Source organism: Daucus carota, chromosome 3, assembly GCF_001625215.2.
Source record: "Daucus carota subsp. sativus chromosome 3, DH1 v3.0, whole genome shotgun sequence".
Taxonomy (NCBI): Eukaryota; Viridiplantae; Streptophyta; class Magnoliopsida; order Apiales; family Apiaceae; genus Daucus; species Daucus carota.
In genome coordinates, this window is record NC_030383.2 from 49,840,659 (window position 1) to 49,864,359 (window position 23,701).

General features: G+C 32.3%; 1 protein-coding gene and 1 long non-coding RNA gene across 6 annotated transcripts; both read right to left on the bottom strand.

The window, feature by feature from the left end:
• Positions 1-565: 565 nt before the first annotated feature.
• Positions 566-12,915, bottom strand: LOC108215128 (putative 3,4-dihydroxy-2-butanone kinase). The gene is made up of 20 exons (XM_017387481.2): positions 12,757-12,915; positions 10,379-10,452; positions 10,211-10,274; positions 9,695-9,807; positions 9,384-9,431; positions 9,027-9,098; positions 8,799-8,888; positions 7,902-8,075; positions 7,611-7,694; positions 6,490-6,545; positions 5,843-5,973; positions 5,672-5,764; positions 4,756-4,820; positions 3,811-3,954; positions 3,644-3,687; positions 2,676-2,759; positions 2,515-2,588; positions 2,320-2,432; positions 2,147-2,242; positions 566-952 (listed from the first exon to the last, which is right to left on the bottom strand). Exons 1-20 carry the CDS (start codon positions 12,794-12,796, stop codon positions 836-838), a joined length of 1,776 nt encoding a protein of 591 aa, XP_017242970.1. The 5' UTR covers positions 12,797-12,915; the 3' UTR covers positions 566-835.
• A 2,251-nt stretch (positions 12,916-15,166) lies between these two features.
• Positions 15,167-20,000, bottom strand: LOC108214608 (uncharacterized). Of its 5 annotated transcripts, none has more exons than XR_010289964.1 (5): positions 19,618-20,000; positions 19,220-19,493; positions 18,420-18,515; positions 16,127-17,622; positions 15,167-15,523 (listed from the first exon to the last, which is right to left on the bottom strand). It is a non-coding gene; the product is annotated as an uncharacterized LOC108214608 (long non-coding RNA). The 5 variants fall into 5 exon arrangements; XR_010289965.1 differs by having other exon boundaries at positions 15,167-15,526; XR_010289966.1 differs by lacking the exon at positions 15,167-15,523 and having other exon boundaries at positions 15,543-16,221; positions 17,046-17,622.
• Between the last annotated feature and the right edge of the window lie 3,701 nt (positions 20,001-23,701).

The following is a 23,701-nucleotide window of genomic DNA, read 5'->3' on the forward strand; positions in this document are numbered from 1 at the left end:
GATGATGAGTTGAATGGAGGGTATGATGATTGTGAGAAGTTAGGTTATGTAAGAATATTTGATCAGGCTGACAAGATTTGGGTACGTCTGGAAAGTTTAGGCCATCGAGCATTGTATGTTAGCAGCAACACCTTTTCGATTTCAGCCGACGGAGAGGAAGCAAGAAAGAATGGGGTACTGCCCGGCAAGATTTATCGTACTGATAGAAGCGGGTGCGTTAGTGTTTACTCCTTGGTGAAAGGCGACCTGTTTAAGTTCAGCCCTTGTCCAGGAAGTCGAAATCGAGAAGAAGTGGTTGATGGAAAATTAGGGTTTTGGGTTGAACCTCGTTATCAGCTGCAGACGGAGTCCAGGTACAAAAAGTGGTAATGTGTAAAGGCTGTGTTACCCGCGGATGGAGTGCGTTATGATGAAGATATTATCTGTTATAAAGCAGCGTTATTCTGCTCTTTCCATGATTTATAAAATTGGCTATTCAAGTATTCAGATGGTTGAAACGCACAGAGTTTTTCAACAAAACCAAAAACAAAAGCAGAAAAAAGTATGGTTAACAAAAACGGAACTCTGAGTCTAAATATACAAATTCATATATTAAACTATGACCAACCAAAGTTACAACCCCGTCCTGGAGATTTTCAATGTAAAAGCCTACAATTTCACATACTTTTATATATGAAACATCAAAACTCCTGAACATTTGTTTGTTCATATAAACTCTGACATGCGAACTTTTTCTCACAGCTTGACACACAACGCATAAAGCGGAGAACCCCGACTAACTAAAGTTACGAACACAAAATTACTATGTTTAAAATCTTCAAATCTTCAGGTGTAATTAGTTCATGTCCTTCACGGCCAAGGCTGCTGCTCTGTACCAAGCAGCTGCAGCCATGGCTCCTGGATCCGGAACTGATGCAAGGATCTCTGCAGGAACATAACTTGAACGACCAGCCTACAAAAAATCAAAAATTGCTAATCTTTTTAGTTACTGAAAAGGAACAACAGGTTGCACACAGCGCAAATAAATCTTAATTACATAATTGATCAGTTGATGATTTAATATGTAGTCATGAAGTATACCATTTAAACCAAATAAAACCATGTGGACTGACCACTGTCAATATGCTACAAATTAGGTTCAAGTACACAGCGGCATAGACAGAAACGAAATTATGGGGGTCTTTTTTAATATATTTTTACGAGAAAGCAACTAAACAAAAATTACTAAAGAGCTGTATTCACAGTTCCATATTGTCCTTGACGACTTTTCCTGTTTTGAATATGTTAGATATTTGGATTTAAAACTTGGAGTTGAGCTTTGTTTTGCTTTTATTATTGACTATGTGGTCAATTTCTATTTTTATATGGGTTCAACAACTATTTTGATAATAAATATAACATTAAAACAATTGTGGGTTCAAATGACCTCTTATAGTTACATGTAGCTATGCCTCTGCATGTACAGCTACACAATAAACAATATAAAATAGAGGGTTCATACACAAGTATATTGCTAACATTCTCAGTGTGATTACTTCTGAAGGGTTTGCCAGAACCCTGATCCTTTGGATAGAATTTTGTAAAGTTCATACTCCCATTTTAGTTATAGTTTTACTAAATCAAAACATAGCCCATTCAAAAGAATAAATAATTAAAACATAGTTGCATAGATTTAAAGACAGGCAGCTATCCACGTCAGAAACAATGACCATCCGGATCTCAACTATGGAAAATAATACAAGTTTGGGCCATTTATGTTTGATATAATTATTAAAACCCTTGACTAGTAACAAATTTGCTATAAATATGTAATATATTTAGTTGTAGAGCTATCCTATGAATCAACTTTCGAATACTTTTTTAGTTTTTCCTAATGAAATCAGTAGGACATCAGGAGATGATGCGATTAATTATATACTACAAAAAGAGTGTTTAAAAATAGTCCATAGGATTACTCTAAAGGATCAAGTAACGGAAATCTATATAATCCTCATATACAAACATAGTCTTCAGGGATTATTTTACTTGTATTATGAGAGGACGCTTCAGCATTTGATTCATATAATTATATTATTTCGAACTTTCCAATCAATATTAGTTGCAAGAAACTCAGAGATACAAGGAAGTTTATGGAGTACAATATCACCTGTGCCTTCATATTCTTTGTGTCCTCAGCTCCAGATAACGCTGCTTCAGATGAGAGAACAAAGCAATCAACAGGATCATCCCCAGCGGTCAATCTCTGATTATGCAGAGAATATCAGTTAACAACTAAAGGTAAGCAATAAACAGAATAATCCATTATAAATCAAATAGGACCTCTTTCAGAACTGAAGCTGCTGGGATAAGAGCATCAAGCATTGTGCGGTACCCTGCACTGGCACCTCCATATTTGCTGATTGCAGCAATAGCAGATTCCAGAGCATCAGCCCCTGAAACAGTAGCACAGTTCAAGAAAATAATAATATTCACACACAGGTGCTCAGCTTGAATTTAACAGGGAGTTAATCTTACAGGACAGTGGTGTTATGACTGATTCGCTCCTCGCCTTCAAATTAGAATATGCAGCCTTGCAGAATATATCATATCTGTTTCAGAAATTATTGAAAGTAAGTACAAACAAACGTGCACAGGAAATTGAGCAATTAAATACAAAAGCTAGTGATGGCATCTACATAATCCCACTGGTTCCGCCCATCACCCTTCTGATAGAGGATCCGATCTCATTAATTGTTTCAGCAGCATCATTGAGGGGATAGCTGGAATTTACAAACAGAAAAAAAAATTAAAAAGGGTTCGAAATTTTGATAGTTATACTCAACAAATAAGTAAGCCACCTTCTTCGGTATCTCCTTGAATCCTAATTGTACTGTAAAAATCTAAATAATTAATATCCAAACAACCTACTATTTAATACCACCAAAAGATTTTGAAAAGGCACATTTCTTGGTATCAACAACAAATTCTATAAATGAAGGGATACACTGATTACCAACTTTCAAAAAATACAGCTTATCATATTTCATATCAATTTCAATAAGTAAGCCTGCATCGCAGGAACCCTCAACACAACTGCTAAATAGGACTCCCGACAATCCCCTCTTCAATAAATTACGAGTTGCCATGAACAGTAGATTGTATGAAGCATACGCGCCCGTGGTACTTCACTATTAAAGCTTAGGCACTTCTACATCTTAAGTGACACCGAGAAATTATGTATGTAACAAGTGGTCGGTGATCCTATCACTTAGGTACTCTCAACTTCTTGTTTCCCTAATATACGGCTTTTGCTTAATGATGGAACTTGAAGAACCACTGACAATAAGGGATCTTGAGACTATAATCACATGACTTGCTAATGTAGCACAAGAACTTCCACGCTGATAAAATTACACATACAAGAAATTATCAGAATGAAACAAGCTAATATATGTCTAAAAATTTGCTGCTGAAGCACACAATCTTTGCAGATGTATTTAGTTTATGCAAAACAATTACAAGGCAATTTCTTTTTCGTATTTAGTATTCTGTCTGAATCATGACGAATCACTGCATACAATAACAAGTTGACTACATAGTCCCATCACATTTAAGCTTTACATTTCACAGAGAATTCCAATTAGCTTATAAAATATGAGCTTACTGCTTTTTAAGATCATCAAGAATAGCCACTGCACCTTTGCACATCTGTAAAGTACAGACATATCAGCAATAAACACAATTAATATATATATAGATAGATAGATAGAACACATGCTGCAATGGTCAAACAGGGCATAGAATTAACATTCCCATGACTAAACGACTTACTGTTGACCCACAGTCTCCATCACCAGATTTACTATCCCAGTCATTCAAATTGTCCTTAATATCAATAACAGCAGATGCTGCTGCTTCAATAGCAGCCTCAAGGATTCGCCCTTGTTGATTCAGCTGTTGTGGTCGACTCAAGGTCTACAAAATAATAAAAAATTATAAGGAAATAAGAAATAACCCATACCCATAACATAAACTAACATAAAATATTCTTGTTTGTGCATGTCTTTGTGCTTCCGTATATGCTATTCTGGACTGGTATGCACTCATCACTAGTTCTGTCAGGGAATAACGTCTTCTTAAGTTACAGGCCATCATATTTTACCTACTTAAAATGTAATGGTAAGATAGATTAAAAAGTTGATTACAAAAAGTATATTTCCTAAAGCTTCTCTGAGGTGACTTGTTACGAAGAATCCAGGGAATTTGAGTGGCAAAAGTTTCTCAATATTTTAATGCAGGATCTCTGTATTATTTGGTAAATTATATTTTGTTCTTTTCAGAAACGTATCGATACTCAAACCAAGAGGATTACAACATATTCTTAACTATAAATATCTTAATTAGTACCTGACAAAAAAAAATCTTAATTAGTTTATATCTAGCATCCTTACTTTTACCAAACATTATCAATTACATTATTTTTCCTATTTGGCCACAACAGAAATATTACAAATGAACTTGGTTACTGCATTTTTCTGCTTTTACTATAAGGCTACAATATAGTTACATTAGGAGAAGGGCTTTATTTTTACAGTTGACAATATCTTATAGGAACCTAAACTCTAATCAACAAAGACAAGGGCATTATACAGAGTGCAATTTGAGTCACAAGATCATATGTTAGATTAATTTCATTTAAGGCACTATTCTGTTATGTGTTATATACTAAAAAAAAAGGAAGGTAAAGTGGAAAATAAAAATCAAAAACATATTTACCTCATCAGTTATCGCTGAACGAGATGGTGGTACAGGAACAGGGATTTTGGCAGGTGGGTGATTACCTACAAGACATGAGTAACATAAGATAGAATCAAGAATATATATCCCCATTTTTTCTTGCTTCTATTGGACAGAGAGATAATAATAAGAATAACCAAATAAAAGTTTTTTTTATATATAATAAGCTTAATTGTCAGAAAAATAAAACCTCGTGAACTGTAAAAGTGGGCCTAGAATAGATAGAGTTTAGTAAAATCAGCTTTTAATGCGAAAGTTAATCAAAACCATATTTACTAACATTTCTCGCACAAATATTATATTGTAAGGAAAGGTAAAAGTAATTAGCAAGCTTGCAGTGTAATACTTTATTATTCACCTTAACACAATTTTCAGCTTATTTATTTAGCAGATTAAAATTTATCAATCAACAGGATTTTCTGCAACATCTAGAGAACTCTATTAAAAAACTGCAAGAATTGTTTAAGAAGCTTCAGACATACTATTCAATAATCGTTTGTTACACTAAAAAGATGCATGAAGAAAGATTTGAGGGAAGGTACTGAGGTTGTCTTTAAAACATTCGTGATGTGATACTTAACTTTCACCTTTAAATAATTAATTTACTTAACAGGGCAGTAGCTATGCTCTGTTGCTTCAGGAATTCTATTTGAAAAGCCGCTAGGACTGTTTTATAAGCTTCTCATGTACTACTCAATATTTTTTCAAGTAATATGTGATTGAATAATTGACTTCACAAGCTCCTCATATATAAAGTTCTGCCTCCAACCCTCATGGTTGAGCAATCTTTACAAAAAACCTCAATTTCCCTTATAAGTATCAGAATTTTAAAGAAAATCTAAGAGGGAAGGAAAAAACAATGAATGGAAAAAAAAATATAAATGTCTTCACTAACCATCAACTCCAACAGGCCAATGTGGAGCTTTAGTTTTTGCATCTAGTCGCTGTAAAATTGCCTGATCCACCTTCATGATAGATACAGAAAACCCTGCTCCATAGAAACAATACTAGCTGTTTGATTTTTTTTTGTTTTAAAAGCGATGATATCAAGTAAAATTAAACAAACCTGCCATATCAAGAGATGTCATAAATGATCCTGTGTATACCCTATCAACAGCCAGTCCATGCTCCAGCTGCACTTTAGGAATAGCTTTTCCAGCTATAATCATCAATTCCATAACTGGGGTGGCACCCATTCTGAAAATATTTAGAAATCAAGATATGAATACTTTCTCAGTTAAGCACTCCTGTTCATACAACCATTAACACAAGAGTTACTATCTTTCTTTCGATGAGTTACTATCTTTCTTTCGAAAATGCAACAATCACAACAGCTTAAACAATGAAGATAAAAACAACGAGACACTTCACAACCCTTTTACTACATCTTCTTTCAACTACCATCGTGAAGGCATGACGCCCGCAGATCCTGATATTCATAAAGGAAGGAACTACCATTGTAATAATAAAACATGGAAGCACTATAAACACTAACAACCATAAAAGGAAAAGGTTCTGTGAAAAGCTAATCAACGAGATGCTGTTAAGCCAACTTTGACTTATTTTATTACATTAAAACTTTTTACCAGGCTTCAAGACATTTTACTAACATAAAGTAAGCTATACATAAAAGAATGCTCATTGAGTTGCTATCCTCAGTATACTGGTGATGAAACTGATAAAAAGGAGGACAAAGGAAATTTTTTGACCTACCCATTAATCATAAGTATCACTCTACTCCCTCGTTTGATAGGAAGATAGTTGGTTTCCTGAAAAACTAAGAATAGATTTAACCTCATGCACACTGGAACAACATGGAGCATATAAATAAAGTTTGCTTTACAGATGAAACAAAGACTGATAAAATATTTCAATGAGCACAACCTTAAACAACAGAAATATACACAAGCACAATAGGTAAGGGAAAAACAGACCAAGGAAAAACTGGTTTGCTAACTTCCTTTAAAATCTATTATCAGGAAAGCATGATCAAAAAATAATAAGAAACCAGTAACATGGGAAAAGTAAAGGGTGGAAGACATTAAACTTATGATAGGTTTATGCACCCTAATGTAACCAAACCTACTGAAAAGTGACAACTAATTGCTGGAAAGAAAGGTATACAAAGAGTAATAAATTCTATTTGTTTCATATGAAAAAGATATTGTTCCGAACACGAAGTAAATTGAAAATACAAAAACGTACTGTGGTGGATGATTTGAAGTGCTGCCCAGAGTGAATACAAATTGAACTGTAACGAAAAATCTTGTTTCCTTTGGCTTCGACAAACTCCCAAGTCCTAATAGCTATAGCACACAACTTCCCACAATGTCAAACTTATGTATAAACTGACGGATATACCTCTACCAAAGATATTGACTGGCATGGTTACTGATCAATGCCGTATATAGGTTTAACTCATTTACCTACTAGAAAGACAGGAGGGGTATGGTAGGATTGCACAAGGACCGAGGCTACAAAGGTATATAAGAAGGATAAATTCAATGATGTTTCTATGTAAAAGATCAAAAGATAATTTGAGTGTAAAATTAACATCCTCAAAACTAACCAAGTACTCTTTCCGACTGATCCTAAACGATTTTCGGTTTAAGATGTCACAATAGATATAAAATTTCAATAGTTGGTAAAAAAATTATTATTTTGTCAACACACATATTTATAGTAGTGACAGAACTAAGACTTAGATATTTGTCATATGATGTGATCAAAAATATATGCTCTTCATTTCCTACTTAATTACTCCTTTACTCTCATGTCAATGAGACAAGAATTATGCATATTGGACCACATATTATGTCAATCGATCAACATACCTGTGACAATATCTGATTAAGAACATGAGAAACCAGAGAATCCACAGGCTGAACGTCAGTTACAGCAGCACCTGGTTCCCCATGCTGAAATAAATTCATTGTTTGTAACCATCCAATTATAAAGTAAACCAATAAAAGTAACTAGAAACATACAATAATAAAGTAAACCAATAAACGGAACTATTTAAACAATAAATGGTCTCTTCACGAAGACAATGTCACAGAAATATCTTTCATAGGATTTCTGCAATTTGGTCAACAATCATAAGGCATCTTTGGAATTCTACTTACTATACCAAGCCCAAGCTCCATTTTCCCGGGTCCTAGACGATCTGAGGCGACTTGGCCTGGCAACGTGCATACAGAAAGAGCAACACCCATTGTCCCGACCATCTCGGATGCATGTTTTGCTTCTGCAGCAACATCAGCAAGAGAAAGTCCAGAAGCAGCTGCAGCTCCAGCAACCTGCATTAGACCAACCGTGATTAAAATAAAGCAAATATTAGTAATCTGGAGTTCCTTGCTATTTTTTTGTAAAACTCAAACTTTCATGTACTAGTAACTAAAGAACCCTTGATTTTCGCACAGAAGATGGTAGGCCATTGCTAAAAGCAAAAGTGAATCATACAAGATTGTATTAAAAACCTAAGTTTGTAGAAGAGAAAGTTGGAAATGAGAACATTATATACAAATAGTAAGACAAAAAAAATAAGAACGATAATCCATTGTAGGCATTAGGATCCAGAAAAGTTTGACATATTTGCACGTGCACAATCTAATAGTAAAAAACTGAAGTCAAATGTAAACACATAGCCAAAATTATTTGATCAATCACCACTACCCATCAACTTATATGTTTAAAAAACAACTAGTATCCACTGGTGCAAATGCATAGGCATTTTTTTGGCAAGAATTAAAACAATAAAATCGGTGATTTTATTCCTTAATATCAAATTATATATATTTTCTGAACTCAATATAATGCTGAGAACGAGGTATTACTTTGATCAAGTTGGTTAAAATTCATCAGGATAATTTTCAGATTCGTAATATTTGAAGGACATATCAAATATTACAAGATTCCTATAAAGCATACACACCTGGTCATAATGGACTATAGCGAAAGATCTAGCAATGTACTTGCTTTGTGCACAGTTACAGAAAAAAATAATAGGAACATCATTAAACCTTATGAACCAATATTGTCCCTGCCAAACCTCTTCGTCCAGCTATGCCTCTAGGTGGTGGCAGAGCACAATCATCTCCAACAATAACCATCTACATGGGATGAATGAATCAAAAAATATATGTTTAAAATTTGTAGATGACTATATAAGAAAGATAGTTGGAATGTTAATATCTATAGAGATCATCTTCTTTTCATGATCAATAATCAAGATTTCACTGAGATATTACCTCTACTTTGTAGCCCTCTGATTTTGCTTGCTCACTGGCCAAACCAAAATTCAGACGATCCCCTGTATAGTTCTGGCGTAACCAAGAACAAATTGTTTAGAGTAAACAGTTGATCCAAAATTGACTTTAAACTATCCTAGTCTAGCCCCCAGGCACCACCAACCCTTCTACATCAGTAGAAATGCTTGATCTCTAAGGGAAGAGACTTTTGAAACAAAATTGTAACACATACTTCTAGCAGTTGAAAGTGAACCTCGTGTATAATTTAGGTAAATGTCGGATAGAAAAAGCAAAAAACTCAAACATTCGAAGTTTCTAGATATAGAGGGATTATTAATATTTAAAATTCACCGATACCTTGACAATAAGGAGGCACCCCATGGGACCAGTCACAGCTCGAATGCCCTAGAAATATTGGACAAAATTAACTAGCAATATGTTGATAAGATATATGTTTATGAAAATTATTGTCTTTAAGATACTTATAATCTTATATACTAATACAAATAGGACGATTAGAATGATAAATTCCTACACAGGATCTTGCATCATCAGCTTTAATTTAGCACATAACAATTCCTATATCTCAAACTGGTCAGTCTGACCACAAAAGAAAACCGGACAAAATAGAGGAGGAGGGAGTATTAGATTTAGTGGCGGAGACGTACAGCCAGAATAGCATCAACTGGTGGAGATGCAAAAACATCTCCACAAATAGCAGCTGTAAGCATCCCTTCTCCTACAAATCCAGCATGAGCAGGCTCATGGCCACTTCCACCACCTGTGAAGTAAAATTCACATGCAGCAATAAATAGAAATGACGCCAGATCTTATGTGGTGCACTTGATGTATGCACGGTTTTTAGAAGTGCAAAAAGTGATTGATCTGCATATATGTAACAATGATATGGACTCTGGTCGTGGACTATAAGGGATTTTAATTTAAGAATCTTAAGATGGACAACACTCAAATTTTCGGGATATTGGTGCTGATATCTCAGACTCGTAACAATGAGATTGAAATATCATGTCTGAATACAAGCAGAATAATTAGAGGGCACATACTCTTTAGGTGACCATGACTAAACAGGTTAACATTTTGTTCAACAATGATTCAAAAAAATTTGTATATGAACCTAAACTATATCCAGCAAGGCCAAATAAATTCATATTTAGACAACAGACCTGATATAACTGCAACTTTGTCATTGGTTTTACTTGAAACATCAGAACGCAAAACAACCTTCACCTATATATGTGTATATAGTTGTCAGCAAAAGTACAGAAGATACATACAAAATCACAATATCCAATTTGTGAATAGGTACAAGCTCTTAAGATCTGTAATATTACCTCTGGAAAGCCATCCAGATACTGTAATCCGGGATAAGTTTCCACAAGACCCTCAATAAACTCAGTCACTACATCTGTCATCAATATTACGCCATAAAACAAGTTAGTGGCGGAAGAAAAGAAAGGCTTGCAACTCTATGTTTGATTGCAGAGAAGCCAGAATAATTGACCACAGAAACGACAAAATGAATGCTAAATGCTATATAAGGAGTTCTACTTTCATTTTTGTGAATCTAAACTATTGAATCCAATATTAGGACTAACATTAATAGAATAGACAACAAAACACTTAGAGCAAATGTATCTCTATTACTGAAGTTACAAACTACATCAGCTACTAGCTTAACATATATATGAACAGATAACGAAAGAGGATTGCTTACTTTTATCTTCCAGGCTATCACGTATTAAGTACTTGATAAGTACTACATCAACACAACAACTTGTATCCTAATCTACAACTGCTTCCACTGATTAGGAAAAATCCGATATATTAAACATAAGTAAAAGACATTTACCACTTCTGTATCATATATTGTAATAGGATGTCACCTCTAAGTGAATAAGAACTGAAAATTATAACAAAAGAGGCATCTAATGTGGAAAGAAGAATAGCGAAAGGGAGACGTTACATTCATATCAGCATAACTATATATATTTGTATTTAAACAAAAGAATATACACATTTTCTTTGCCTAATTGCATAATTTTACAAAAGCAATAAAAAAAAAAAGAAATGTACCAACAAATTGCAACAAACTAAAACAAAACCGTGAAGCAATTCCTGATATGATATAACATAGTAACACGTATTGCAAGTGAGAGAGCTACAAATTCCACTTCAAAAAAACATAGAATCGGCAAGCATCACACTAGCTACTGTTTAACAATAGTCAATGCTTAATTATCTAACTGCGCAAGACAAAAATTCACCTCAAACAGTATAAGACAAACAAAGAACGATCAAACATAACACAAACTGCGACAAACTAATACGCTTACCTATATGATATGATATAGAACACAATAAAGAGCCACTACGAAAAACAATATAGTCAGCAGTCAGCATCACTGTACATACCTTATGTATAAACAAACCACTATAACATAATCGTTGATGCTTATGATCAAATTTCACAAAACAGCTGGCTTAGAATCAAATAAGAATCAAAAGCGAAATAACAATCACGACAATAAATGCAGCAAACTAACACAATATAAAGTAAAAACATGTACCCCGACAAAATTTCAATTACTAACTGAATTTACTCAGTAGTCAGCATCACTTGTACATTTTATTTATATGACCAAAACTCTACTGACCATACCGAAAAAGAATCGAAAAAGTCAAATAAAGAACTAACAGTCGCGACAATAAGAGCAAATTAACACAATATAAGGTAAACACGAGTACCGTGACAAAATTTCAATTACTAACTGCATTTACTCAATAGTTAGCATACGTTCTATTTATACAAACAAAACACTATTGACTATACCGAATAAGAATCGAAAAGCCGAAGAAAGAACTAAGCTAAAAATCGCGACAAGAAGAGCAAACTGACACAATATAAGGTAAAAACAAGTACCACGACAAATTTTCAATTACTAATTGCATTTACTCAATTGGCAGCATACATTCTATTTATACAGACAAAACACTATTGACTATACCGAATAAGAATCGAAAAGTCGAAGAAAGAACTAACAATAGCGACAATAAGAGCAAACTGACACAATATAAGGTAAAAACAAGTACCACGACAAAATTTCAAGTACTAATTGCATTTACTCAATTAGCAGCATGCATTCTATTTATACAAACAAAAAACTGTTGACTATACCGAATAAGAATCGAAAAGGTCAAATAAAGAACTAACAATCGCGACAATAAGAGCAAACTAACACAATATAAGGTAAAAATAAGTACCGCGACAAAATTTCAATTACTAATTGCATTTACTCAATAGTCAGCATCACTATACATTCTATTTATACAAACAAAACACTGTCGGCTACGCCGAATAAGAATCGAAAAAGGCAACCTAAGAACTAACAATCATAACGCAAAGTGCAACTAATACAATACAACGTCGAAACAAGCATCGCAACAGATTCCAAACCATCACTCTACATGCTGTCTATACAACACAAAGCAGTATACATAATCATCGTATTTTTAACACGATTCGACTAAAACCGAATCATAATCGAGAAATTCGAAGCAAAAACAAACAATCCGTACACAAAATGCAGCGAATTAAAAAGTGAGTGTGAAAGAGAGCTTGAGACATGATTACGAAGAGCGTCTAATCAGCATTACTATACAGGCGATGTATGTGTAAACAGATGAGTGAATAGATGATGATTGTGATTACCTTCAGGATTGTTGATTAGCTTCTTGGCCGGAGAAGCCATTGGAGAAATGAATTCAAGTTGACGAATGTGACGCTGTTAAGTTATCCACTTCCACTTATACACTACGATTCCAGCCCCCGAAAACTCCGGCTTTTAAAAAACCCCTTCGGCCCCTTGTTTACTTGTTTCGTTTCGGGATAAAATATTAAAAATATGAATATTGAAAAACGATTTTATTTTTATATTACACATTTTTTATATGTTACTATTTTGAACTAGCAATTTGGCCCGTGCTTCGCACACGGGTAACGTAATTTTAAATAATTAATGATAATGTGTTTTTAATTATAACATTGACTAATAAAAATACAATAGATACTGATAGTGTTACGAATCACAGTTGTTATTCTCTGACCCATAATGTAATATTAATCTTTCACTGATTCATAGTTTAATGAAGTTAAGTTTAATTCATTAGTCGGAACTGAATATGATGCTTTACACCGTAGAAGCATTAGTCTTGAAATTTTAGGCCAATAAATATTAAATATAGTGAAGTGTCTACAGATACAGGGCAAGATTGCTCCCAGATGTATATTAAAAAAGTTTCGAATTTTGAACAATTTAGGGGTCGTTTGGTTTAAGGAGTGGTATCGGGTTGGAATGAGGAATCGGGTTAAGCTGGTATGGGTTTGAGGTATCATATCTGATATCATGTGTTTGGTTGAGTGCTGGAATCAATATGTACAATTTTTATAAATGATAAGTTATTAATATATATTAATTAAAAATATTAATAAAATTATTATTGTCATATATTTTTGCATCATTGATTTAATTTTGTATCAAACATTAATATTTCATTACTTAAAGAGAGGGGAAAAAAATAAAAAATGAATATAGCTCATACCTCCATCTCATACCCACCTCCCCACTTAGGTATCAAAAACCCATACCTTGGGGGTTTAAGGTATGGGTTTCAGATTTTGTTTTTCTCAACCAAACACCAGGTATGGGTTTGGAATGGACAAACCCCATACCTCATTCCAGAAACCCGCGAACCAAACGACCCCTTAATGAACTGCACGAAACCACCTGAGCATCGGAGAATAAGCTCCAAGAAAAATGAAAGAAATAATACTTCACCTCATGGCAGAAGTAGTTCATGAGAGCTTTATAAGTTTAAATCATAGTGCCAGACTGCGAGTGCTTAGGGCACGGTACTTTTATTATATGTTTCTAATTAATTCTAACATCATTTTATTGTGATTAATGTAATATTTATATTTTTTTACTATTTTATTTATGTTTATCATCAATTAACATTTATATTAACAACTAATATTCAATCTGAATATATAACTATGTGGGAAAACGTTATCTACTATCAAATTATAATTACTAATTAAAAACCATGAATAATATTTAAAATTGTGTCATGTAATTTTATTTATAAAAACTATTATATATAATTCTCCATCTTTTTTAATATTTGGTGTTTTCCGACTAAATTCTAGAATTATGTCAAAGTTTAACACAGTATGTTGAACATATTATATCTATTTATATATATATACATATATATATATATATATATATATATATATATATATATTGATATGCATAAATTTATATTCGATTGTTATCAATATTAAATAATATTTTATATTTCAATAACATTTTTTCTAATAATCTGCTAGAAATTTCAAAAAAATTGTACAATAGTCATTGTTAAATTAATATAAATATATCGACCATCAAACATGTGCGCGATAAAACTAATAATCCTACTAACAATGTTGAAGCATAATCGATTTATTTTGACATTAAAAATTCATAAAATTGCGAAAAATAAAGAGACTACATGCTAAATATTTGTATATGATTAAGATGATAAAAATAGAAGTTAAATATTTGATATTTACCATAATATAATCCATCAACTTTAGCTCTACACCGTGTTTGTGAAATTTGTAAATATTTTTTTTACAAAGGATGAATAATGTGAAAAAAATAAGTGAGACACTTTAGTCTTGATTGGTTTAAGAAAATATAATTTTTTATTACTTGCTTTTCTCTAAATTTTATTGAAAAAAACATGCCTATTTATATTTACAAAACAAATGTTTTTAAATTAATTTTAAGAATAAAATTAGTCTAAGAAAAAATTTTCCTAAAACATATAATTAAATTTAATCATAAAATTATTAACACTTTTCAAAGACCATCATGTTATAATAACTATATAATTCAATATTTTTATAACAAAGTCTTATAATATGAGAAAAAAAGATTGAGAAAAAAAAATCAAAGATAAATCAAGTACACCTAAATTCATATTCAGACTCGGTCACTGCATATTGCATATAATGTAATGTAAAAGTATTCCTTTATTTAGTTAGAAAAAACATACATATTTTCATTCCCCGACTTAACAACCAAGAAGAAATTTTTTTTTTTTTTATAATCACCTTAGATTAAATTAATCACAACATGAAAGTACAATTCAATCTAAATAAAAAGACCACAGGTCCTGCTTCTTAGATCATACTACCAAAGCAAAGAAACAAAGACAATTCTCACAATTTTCACTAAAGACCTGTTTTATTATTGTTATCCTTGATCAGCCTGCTTTGCTTTGGCCACTTCAGAACAACTCCCACTCCCAGATGCACTTTGCAACTTTTCATGCCCACCAACTTCATGAGTATTCAAATAATTCAGATACCTGGTTGCTAACCATCTCATCCTTAGTGAAACCAGTTTCTCTCAGCAACCACCTATCAACTTCTTTGTGTATATTGCATTCACAAAGATTGATAATCAATAAGCAAAACAAACAATTTGCATCCTCATAGTACAGCTCCAGACAGATTGCACAAAGAAGTTTCAGACAGAAAACATATATGGTTCAAAAAAGAATGATGGAAAAATAAAAAAATTCTGTGGATGACCAAAAACTTTGGCATTGAAATTTATCAGGAAAAGAAGACTAATACTATTGTCACATATTCACTCTTGTGCCAATAGAATTCCATGGCAGACTTGCAAATGACAATAGACGAAAGACTAAAGAAGAGCATCCCACTTAATATAGGAGGCTCCTATATTATTCTAGAAATGACAGTTTTATTATAGAAACAGAAGACATGGCAGGCTCTTGTGGTCCACTGTTGCTTATCACCCCTTTTCTATAATTGATAAGCTGGAGTCTATAACTTTCAATCACAAAAGTGAATCTCTTTCAATCACAAAAGGGGTTTATGGAAGGGTACATTTTGCTCGTAAAACTGGTGATACAAAACTATTAATAACAGAGGGTGAAACTAACTTGATCAAACACATAACAGCCATAACTTAGATAGATTGAGCATCTGAAAAGAACATTACCTGGTGCTTGAGTTGATGTATGGATCCATGACTTAGATGACTGGCTAGAGTCCGTATAGCAAGTGATAAACAGGAACCAAGTGGTAAACAGGAACCTGCATTGTAATTGAAATTTTTTTAAAAAGGCATTTCACGTGCAGTAGATGTCTCATGATCAGCAACATGACCATCGTGCATCGTGCGTACAACAACGATAAGTCCGTGAATAACGTCCCCATTGTCCGGCCAACACAAAAAATTTATCAACCAAGTGCTACTACCAAAATATAGATATAGGTGCATATGGTATTGTGTTTTATGCTATCCTAAAAGGGACATAACAGAGCTCAGTAGTTGTATTAAAATCTCGTATGAAGCTTTCCAGGTAATACTAAAAATTCCCTTACCTCACCCACAGTTTCAAAAATTAAAAAGGTAGGTAATCACTTAGTGCCGAACAAACTAAATATCACTAATTAATCCAACTGGTCCAACTGTTTTCTACTCTTTTTTTATTCAAATTGTAATTTATAGCACAAACCAAGAGATATCTTGTTTGAAGCACATGAGATAATAATACGGCTAAGTTAGTCCAGAAACATAAAAAATAAGTAATCACATGAATATATTAAGCCCTTGCACTATATATATGTAAGTGATGCATATAATATATATATATATATATATATATATATATATATATATATATATATATATATATAGATCATTTAACTCGACAACTATTTAACACAAATATTCAAAAATAGTGAAGCTACAACCAGCAGGCAGTAATATCATAAATACATTGGACAGCCAATTGAAAGATATTAGAGACAGCCATGAGTATATATATTCTTAAACGAATGATAGGGTTAAACAACTTAAACACTAAAAGGAATAAAAATGTGGCAGGAACCCCAAGTTATTATATAGTATATACCATGAATGGGACTAATATTGTGGTTGTGACAGTTATCACTTATCCCATGCTTCCCAAGCCTGCGTATAACTTTCTGGTGAAGAAAGGTCTTTTCTTTTTGAATCTGACTTTATGTAATTTATGAAATAACAAATTATAGTTATATTAGCAAATTATCAAATTAGCAAATACTATAATGTTTGCATATGATCTGTGTATAGAAAAAGTCCCAAAAAGAACAAATGCATCTGCAATTTACAAATATAATAAATCAAAATGATTGAGGGGTAAACCAAATACCTTTCCTCAGCCTGCCTACAACATTTTTATTCTCTCTCCAAGTGAAGAATTAAGAAAGTTTTGCAAAAGATAATTATTAAGAAAGCATATGAAAGAACATATCTCGCTCGAAGCTGTTGGGTACAAAGCCGTTTCTTTCCCTGTTTGGGCTTCAAATATTTAGAGTGAGTGGTAACCGATATGGACGAATGAGTGAAGAATAAAATTCTTTGCAAATCAAATAAATCAGTTGAGCTATTCGAGTACCTTACACACTCTGATGGATCATACCAGATTGTTCAGCTGAAACGGACAAAATCTGAAAATAAATGCATAATTTCTTAGAATGTGGCCACAGTGAAACTAAGGACAACAATAATAAGACAAAAAACATATAGGCATGAATCTTATAAACCTCAACAAATAGTTTGCCAATTTAATTTAATTAGTTTTAATTTGTCAATTCTGACCATTAAATGTCTTGATGACTGGTCCTCCAGAATCTGTATTTGACTGGACTAAGGAAAAAATAGATTTGGCAAACTAAAACACTAATAATCAGGCATTTTGAAGAAAACATTGGCGCTTTCTTCAGAGCCAGAATGGTTAGCCATAATTAGTTTGCCACTTTTAATCTTCTTAAGCTGGGGTTACTAACTTGCTAACCAAGATATCATACTAAGCTTTAATAATGTTTTGTGCATCTCAGGATTGCGCATCTTCGAAGAGCTTGTTGAAGTTGATTTGTTGAAATCCAGGAATAGAATAGTCCCACCAAACTAAGAGGCACATATCATACTTCATTCACTAAAATTTTTTACAAACTTGCTAGTGTGTGCATATCAATTCCATAATTGTAAATCTCAATTAATACACAACACTCCATATGCCATTATGCCTATTTGGTGAACAAAATAGATAATAACTTGATACATAACTAAGCAAAGAAATGAACTAACTAATTTGAATCATGATGATATTCTACTTGGTAATAAATTGCTGGTTAATGTTTGCTCCTAAAACTGGCGTTTAAAAACTATTGACAGAATAGGTAGCACAATCAAACACATAAACAGCCATAATTTGGAGAGATTTAGCATAAAAAAAGAACATCACCTGGTGCGGGAGTTGATACTTTAGATAGATCAACGTCGTGTAGCCGTCTCTGTGATGGCGTCAAAAATCCATCTCTACAACCAAAAGTGGTAGTACCTGAGCAGAAAGAAGTAAGTATTAAGGTGCATTAAAGAAAATCTTTAGTATACTCTTAAACAAACCTGGTTTAGAAATAGCGAAGGGGGAAAACCTGATAAGACTGTTTTTTTATCTTATTTACAGGTTCCAAACTTTACTCACAATAATCAAGAAAAAGATGAATAAAGCTTAAAATCAAACGAAATAATGATAAGGTTGACTAAAAATACAGATGCAGAATGAAACATTAAGCATTAATAAGCAACTATTTAACCACATTTGATTCATAAGACTGTTTTTTTTATCTTATTCTATCCCTGAATAAGACTGTATAATTACATCACCCTACTTTCAATACACTGGCAAAGCACAACCCCAGGCATATTTCAAGTAAAAAGTCACTTGTAATATAACTTTAATGTAAATGTAAAGTGTATTAACAGATGATTTATTTCGACTGGGAGGCTATCAAGTCATGTATATATGCAATAGAATGCTTGTATTAGAGATGCTTAAAATCCAATAAACAAAATAAACTTGTTTTGATGATACTTTTAATATTGTTCTTCCATTGTCAAACTAAAAACAAAAAAATTATCCTATATATCTCAGGATGTGTGACCTCAAGAGCCTAGCTGTGAGCCACTCTGTACACTGTTTATCTCAAATTGTACAAATTTATCAGGCTTTGAATAGAAAATCACAGAAATTAAAAAACTAACCACTATCCATCGCTTGAGAGATGCAAAGTAAGATGAGGAGGCAGTTTCAGGCTTGTGACAACGGGCAGAAATTATGAATCAGATGATCGATACCATTATCTTTAAGCAAAGCGGGTAATACTGCATTTCAAGACTCTACGAATGAGCACACCCGGATTGAAACAGGTCTTCCCGGGTCAACTACGACATCAATACCAAATAACCAATCAAAACAAAACTCCAAAAGCTCATCCTAAACTCCAAACACATACAAATCCATCCCCGATGCCGCGTACTAATTAGACACACAGACCAGGAACATATTTCAGCATTCGTTTATACAAAATCAAATAATTTAAACAGTTGCTGTAGAATAATTGTAAGCCTAGAATTCGATAAAGATGGATAAAATGACATACCAGATTTCATGTCGACGCGCTTTACTCTCGGGTACTTGGAAAACAAACGCTCCAGGTCCGATTGGAAAGTTTCGTACTCAAAATTTCCGCAGAAAAAAGGCCTGCTCATCTTTTCCCCAATTCAAAACAATCCCCTTCATACAATTTACGACCTGTTCGAGATTAAACCATAATTGAAAACACGTCCGACTGCATTTGAACATATGAATAAACCATGATACAATACAAACTTTTATGTTCCATCTCAATCGTGCTATATGAAATCTGCAAAGACATTTGAATACATGAATGGTGGTGCATAGATGGAGAGTAGTTTGAAAATGGAAGTCGTGCCTATAAACTTGGGATATAAAACTGACTCAAAAGATTTGAAGTTTAAATCGGGTATAACCCGATTGTTTTAGTTATAGCATGCTGAAATACAAAATGAACTGAAATGGATATGGGTCAGATCCATGTAAATATGGATTATCCATCTGAAGAGTAAAAAGACAGAAACAGTCCTCTCTTGAATAACAAAATTTCTAAGAAAAGGGCATATCTGGTCATTTTCCATTTGCTTTGTATTCAGCAATTATATAGATATAGATATAGATATAGATATAGATATAGATTCAAAACAATCCCCTTCATACAATTTACGACCTGTTCGAGATTAAACCATAATTGAAAACACGTCCGACTGCATTTGAACATATGAATAAACCATGATACAATACAAACCTTTATGTTCCATCTCAATCGTGCTATATGAAATCTGCAAAGACATTTGAATACATGAATGGTGGTGCATAGATGGAGAGTAGTTTGAAAATGGAAGTCGTGCCTATAAACTTGGGATATAAAACTGACTCAAAAGATTTGAAGTTTAAATCGGGTATAACCCGATTGTTTTAGTTATAGCATGCTGAAATACAAAATGAACTGAAATGGATATGGGTCAGATCCATGTAAATATGGATTATCCATCTGAAGAGTAAAAAGACAGAAACAGTCCTCTCTTGAATAACAAAATTTCTAAGAAAAGGGCATATCTGGTCATTTCCCATTTGCTTTGTATTCAGCAATTATATAGATATAGAATAGATATAGATATAGATATAGAATATAGAATATAGATATAGATATAGATAGATATAGATATAGATTTATAGATGGGGAGAATTGGAAGGGGGTGTGGGAGTAAAATACAAAATAACGTTGAGAAGTAAAAAGAAAAGATGAGAGAGGAGATTTAAGGGTTGAATCAGGCCCGGTTCTGAGGGTAGGCCAGAGGGGCAGTGGCCTAGGGCCCAAGACCAGAAGGGGCCCCAAAATTTTTAAGTTATTTAATTATGTTACTTTTTTTATCAAAAAAATTATTAGTTTCATTTATATTATTATGTTTAAGGTAGAAAATATTAAAGTCAAAATAATAATTATTTTTAAGTTATTTTTTTTGACATAGAAAGTATTAAAATTGATAGAAAAAATAATTAAATTAATAAATAAGAAAAATGAAAGAAAAAATTGAAGGGCAAGAGAACTTGTCGATAAGAAAAATTTAAAGTGATACGGAAGAAATAATACAACGGATCCATAACACATTACACACCCAAATACCCAACCCAATTTTATTTCAGCTTGCTGCTGGTCTCTCCTTCTCCCCTCATCTCCATCCTTTCCGTCTCCATTAAATCTGAATACTTCCCAAGAAAAATAAGCTGTTGTAATCATTAAATCTCTTGGAATCTCCATCTATTCTTAACTATGACAACTATTTCTTTCTACAATTTAAATAGAGATAAGTTGCAGTTGGAAAGTGCATCACTTGTGAATTTTATCATCTATGAATTGAAGTTATTCAGAGATTCTGCGATTGATAAATCAAGGGTTTCTTGGTCAACAATGAATTGAAGTTATCATCAATGATTTTGCATCTCGGAAAGCTCGTAGAACTCATTTTTTATGAAATGTTGGATTGTGTATTACGTCATTACTTATAAATTGTTTGGAATTTTTTTTTGTAATATATTTTAGTAAAAATTTGATTATATGAATATTTTCAAATTTTTATTGACAGGGCCCCAATTTGTTTTTGCCCTAAGGCCCCCGAAAGTTCAGGATCGGGCCTGGGTTGAATGAGTAAAATTTTAAAAAATATAAAGATAAAGATGTGTATATTAAGAAAAAGGTAAATGAGATGATACTTATTTTAATAGGAAAAGGGAAGTTAGGAGTGTGATTCGCATAATAAATAACATAATGAAATAAATTAGCAATAATTATTAATAGATGTAAAGATAAATAATTAAGATTGTGAAAGTAAAGAATAAAAATTGAAAAGTTCAAGATTGTGAAAGTAATGCAGATGTTTTCTACGTTTTTGAAAGATTGTAGTGCACTTGCCATAATTCTCTGAAATCGTTGATAAATTATATTAGTGCCTTATCATTTGTGAAGATGACACCAAATCAAATCGTAAAATTTTAAAATCAAGCACATACGAAGAATCAGAATATCAAATAATCGTAAAGTTTAAAGATCACCAAATGACATACCTCAACCTTAGTGAAGAATAATGTTCTAAGGACTTACCTAAGCTTTAGTGAAGAATAATGTTCAAGGACTTGCAGAAATATTTTTGATTTAATCAAAGTGTCGGACGATTCTAATCAATCTTAATTTATTATTTATAATCAACACTTAGATGTTTTATTAATTAGAAATGGACTAATCAATGGAAGCTGATAAAGAAGGTACAAGGAACAAGAATAAGTTTAATTATTTTTGAACCAATCAGTGCATTAAACCTCAACACTTACGAGATTTCTCGTATATTTATCATCAAAAAATTAATCGAGTCAAAATTTGTTCGAGAATCGAGAATCGAAGGACGGTTATCTAACCGTAGCTAAATGAAAATACGTCAAACAAATATCTCTTGATCTCAAAATATTTGAAACGGGAAAGCTTGACCTAAGATAGTTATGTGTAAATTTTCTTAAGCCGGTTCTTACTCCAACACATTTCGACGCAAGAAATGCTAGAAGACTAAAAGTTTTATTTTATAAGTATATTTTACAAATTTAATTAAATTTATTTAAACTTATCTGTAAGTTTATTATGATTTTATTATATTTACTTTATAAACTTAAATAAATTTATTTTGTACATATTAACAAATGTATTATATATTTTGATTAAGTTTTTTTTAAATTATAAATTTTATTATTTAGACTTTATTAAGTTTAGTATAAATTTTATAAATTTATTATTTAAATTTGCAGATACCCGGTCCGTTTCGATTGGATTGAATATTACCAACCTGAATATTTTGAATTTAGATATAGGTTTCATGTGTACCGGATCAAAACCTGTTGTAAAATCTAAAACTTGCTCCAAACCTGATCCAAATCCGATAAATTATATACATAAATAATAAGTAAATATATAGTAATTATATTTTAATACGGAAAAAATAATATACATCCATTTATATCACAATTCCATCATTACTCAATATTTAAATTATTTCACTCTTTTTACGATAAATAATGTAGTTCTTTATCACATAATCAGAATGATTAAATATCTAAATAATATTATATATATAATTATTCAAAAAAATTATTCATTTATATTGTTATTTATTATATATAATATTGTTTGTTCGAATAACAAAATAAAAAATTGTTTACTTGTATACCATAAACTCCATTATTTAAAGTCGGTAAATCCTACGACCCTATCCAGTCCGAATTATCCAGCGGGTTAGTTCGATACGGTTAGTTCAGTACTCATTATTTCAGGTCATCCGTTCAAAGCAGGCCCAATCCATACATTTCGGCCCCTCTTGTCCATACATTTGGAGTCCTTGGACCCAGTGGTAGCTGTCATTTAAATTTGTACATATTGTATCAAATATCAATATAGAGTCCAAAGTCTGTTTAATTCTCTTAGAATAATAATTTATAATTCAAAAATAACTTAATATTTGTGTAATTTCTTAGTGTAGTTATTCGAGCTATTAAAATAACGGAAATTAAAATAAGTTCTATGAATTGTCTATTTTGACTGATAATCATTTATCGAAATTAAGAAT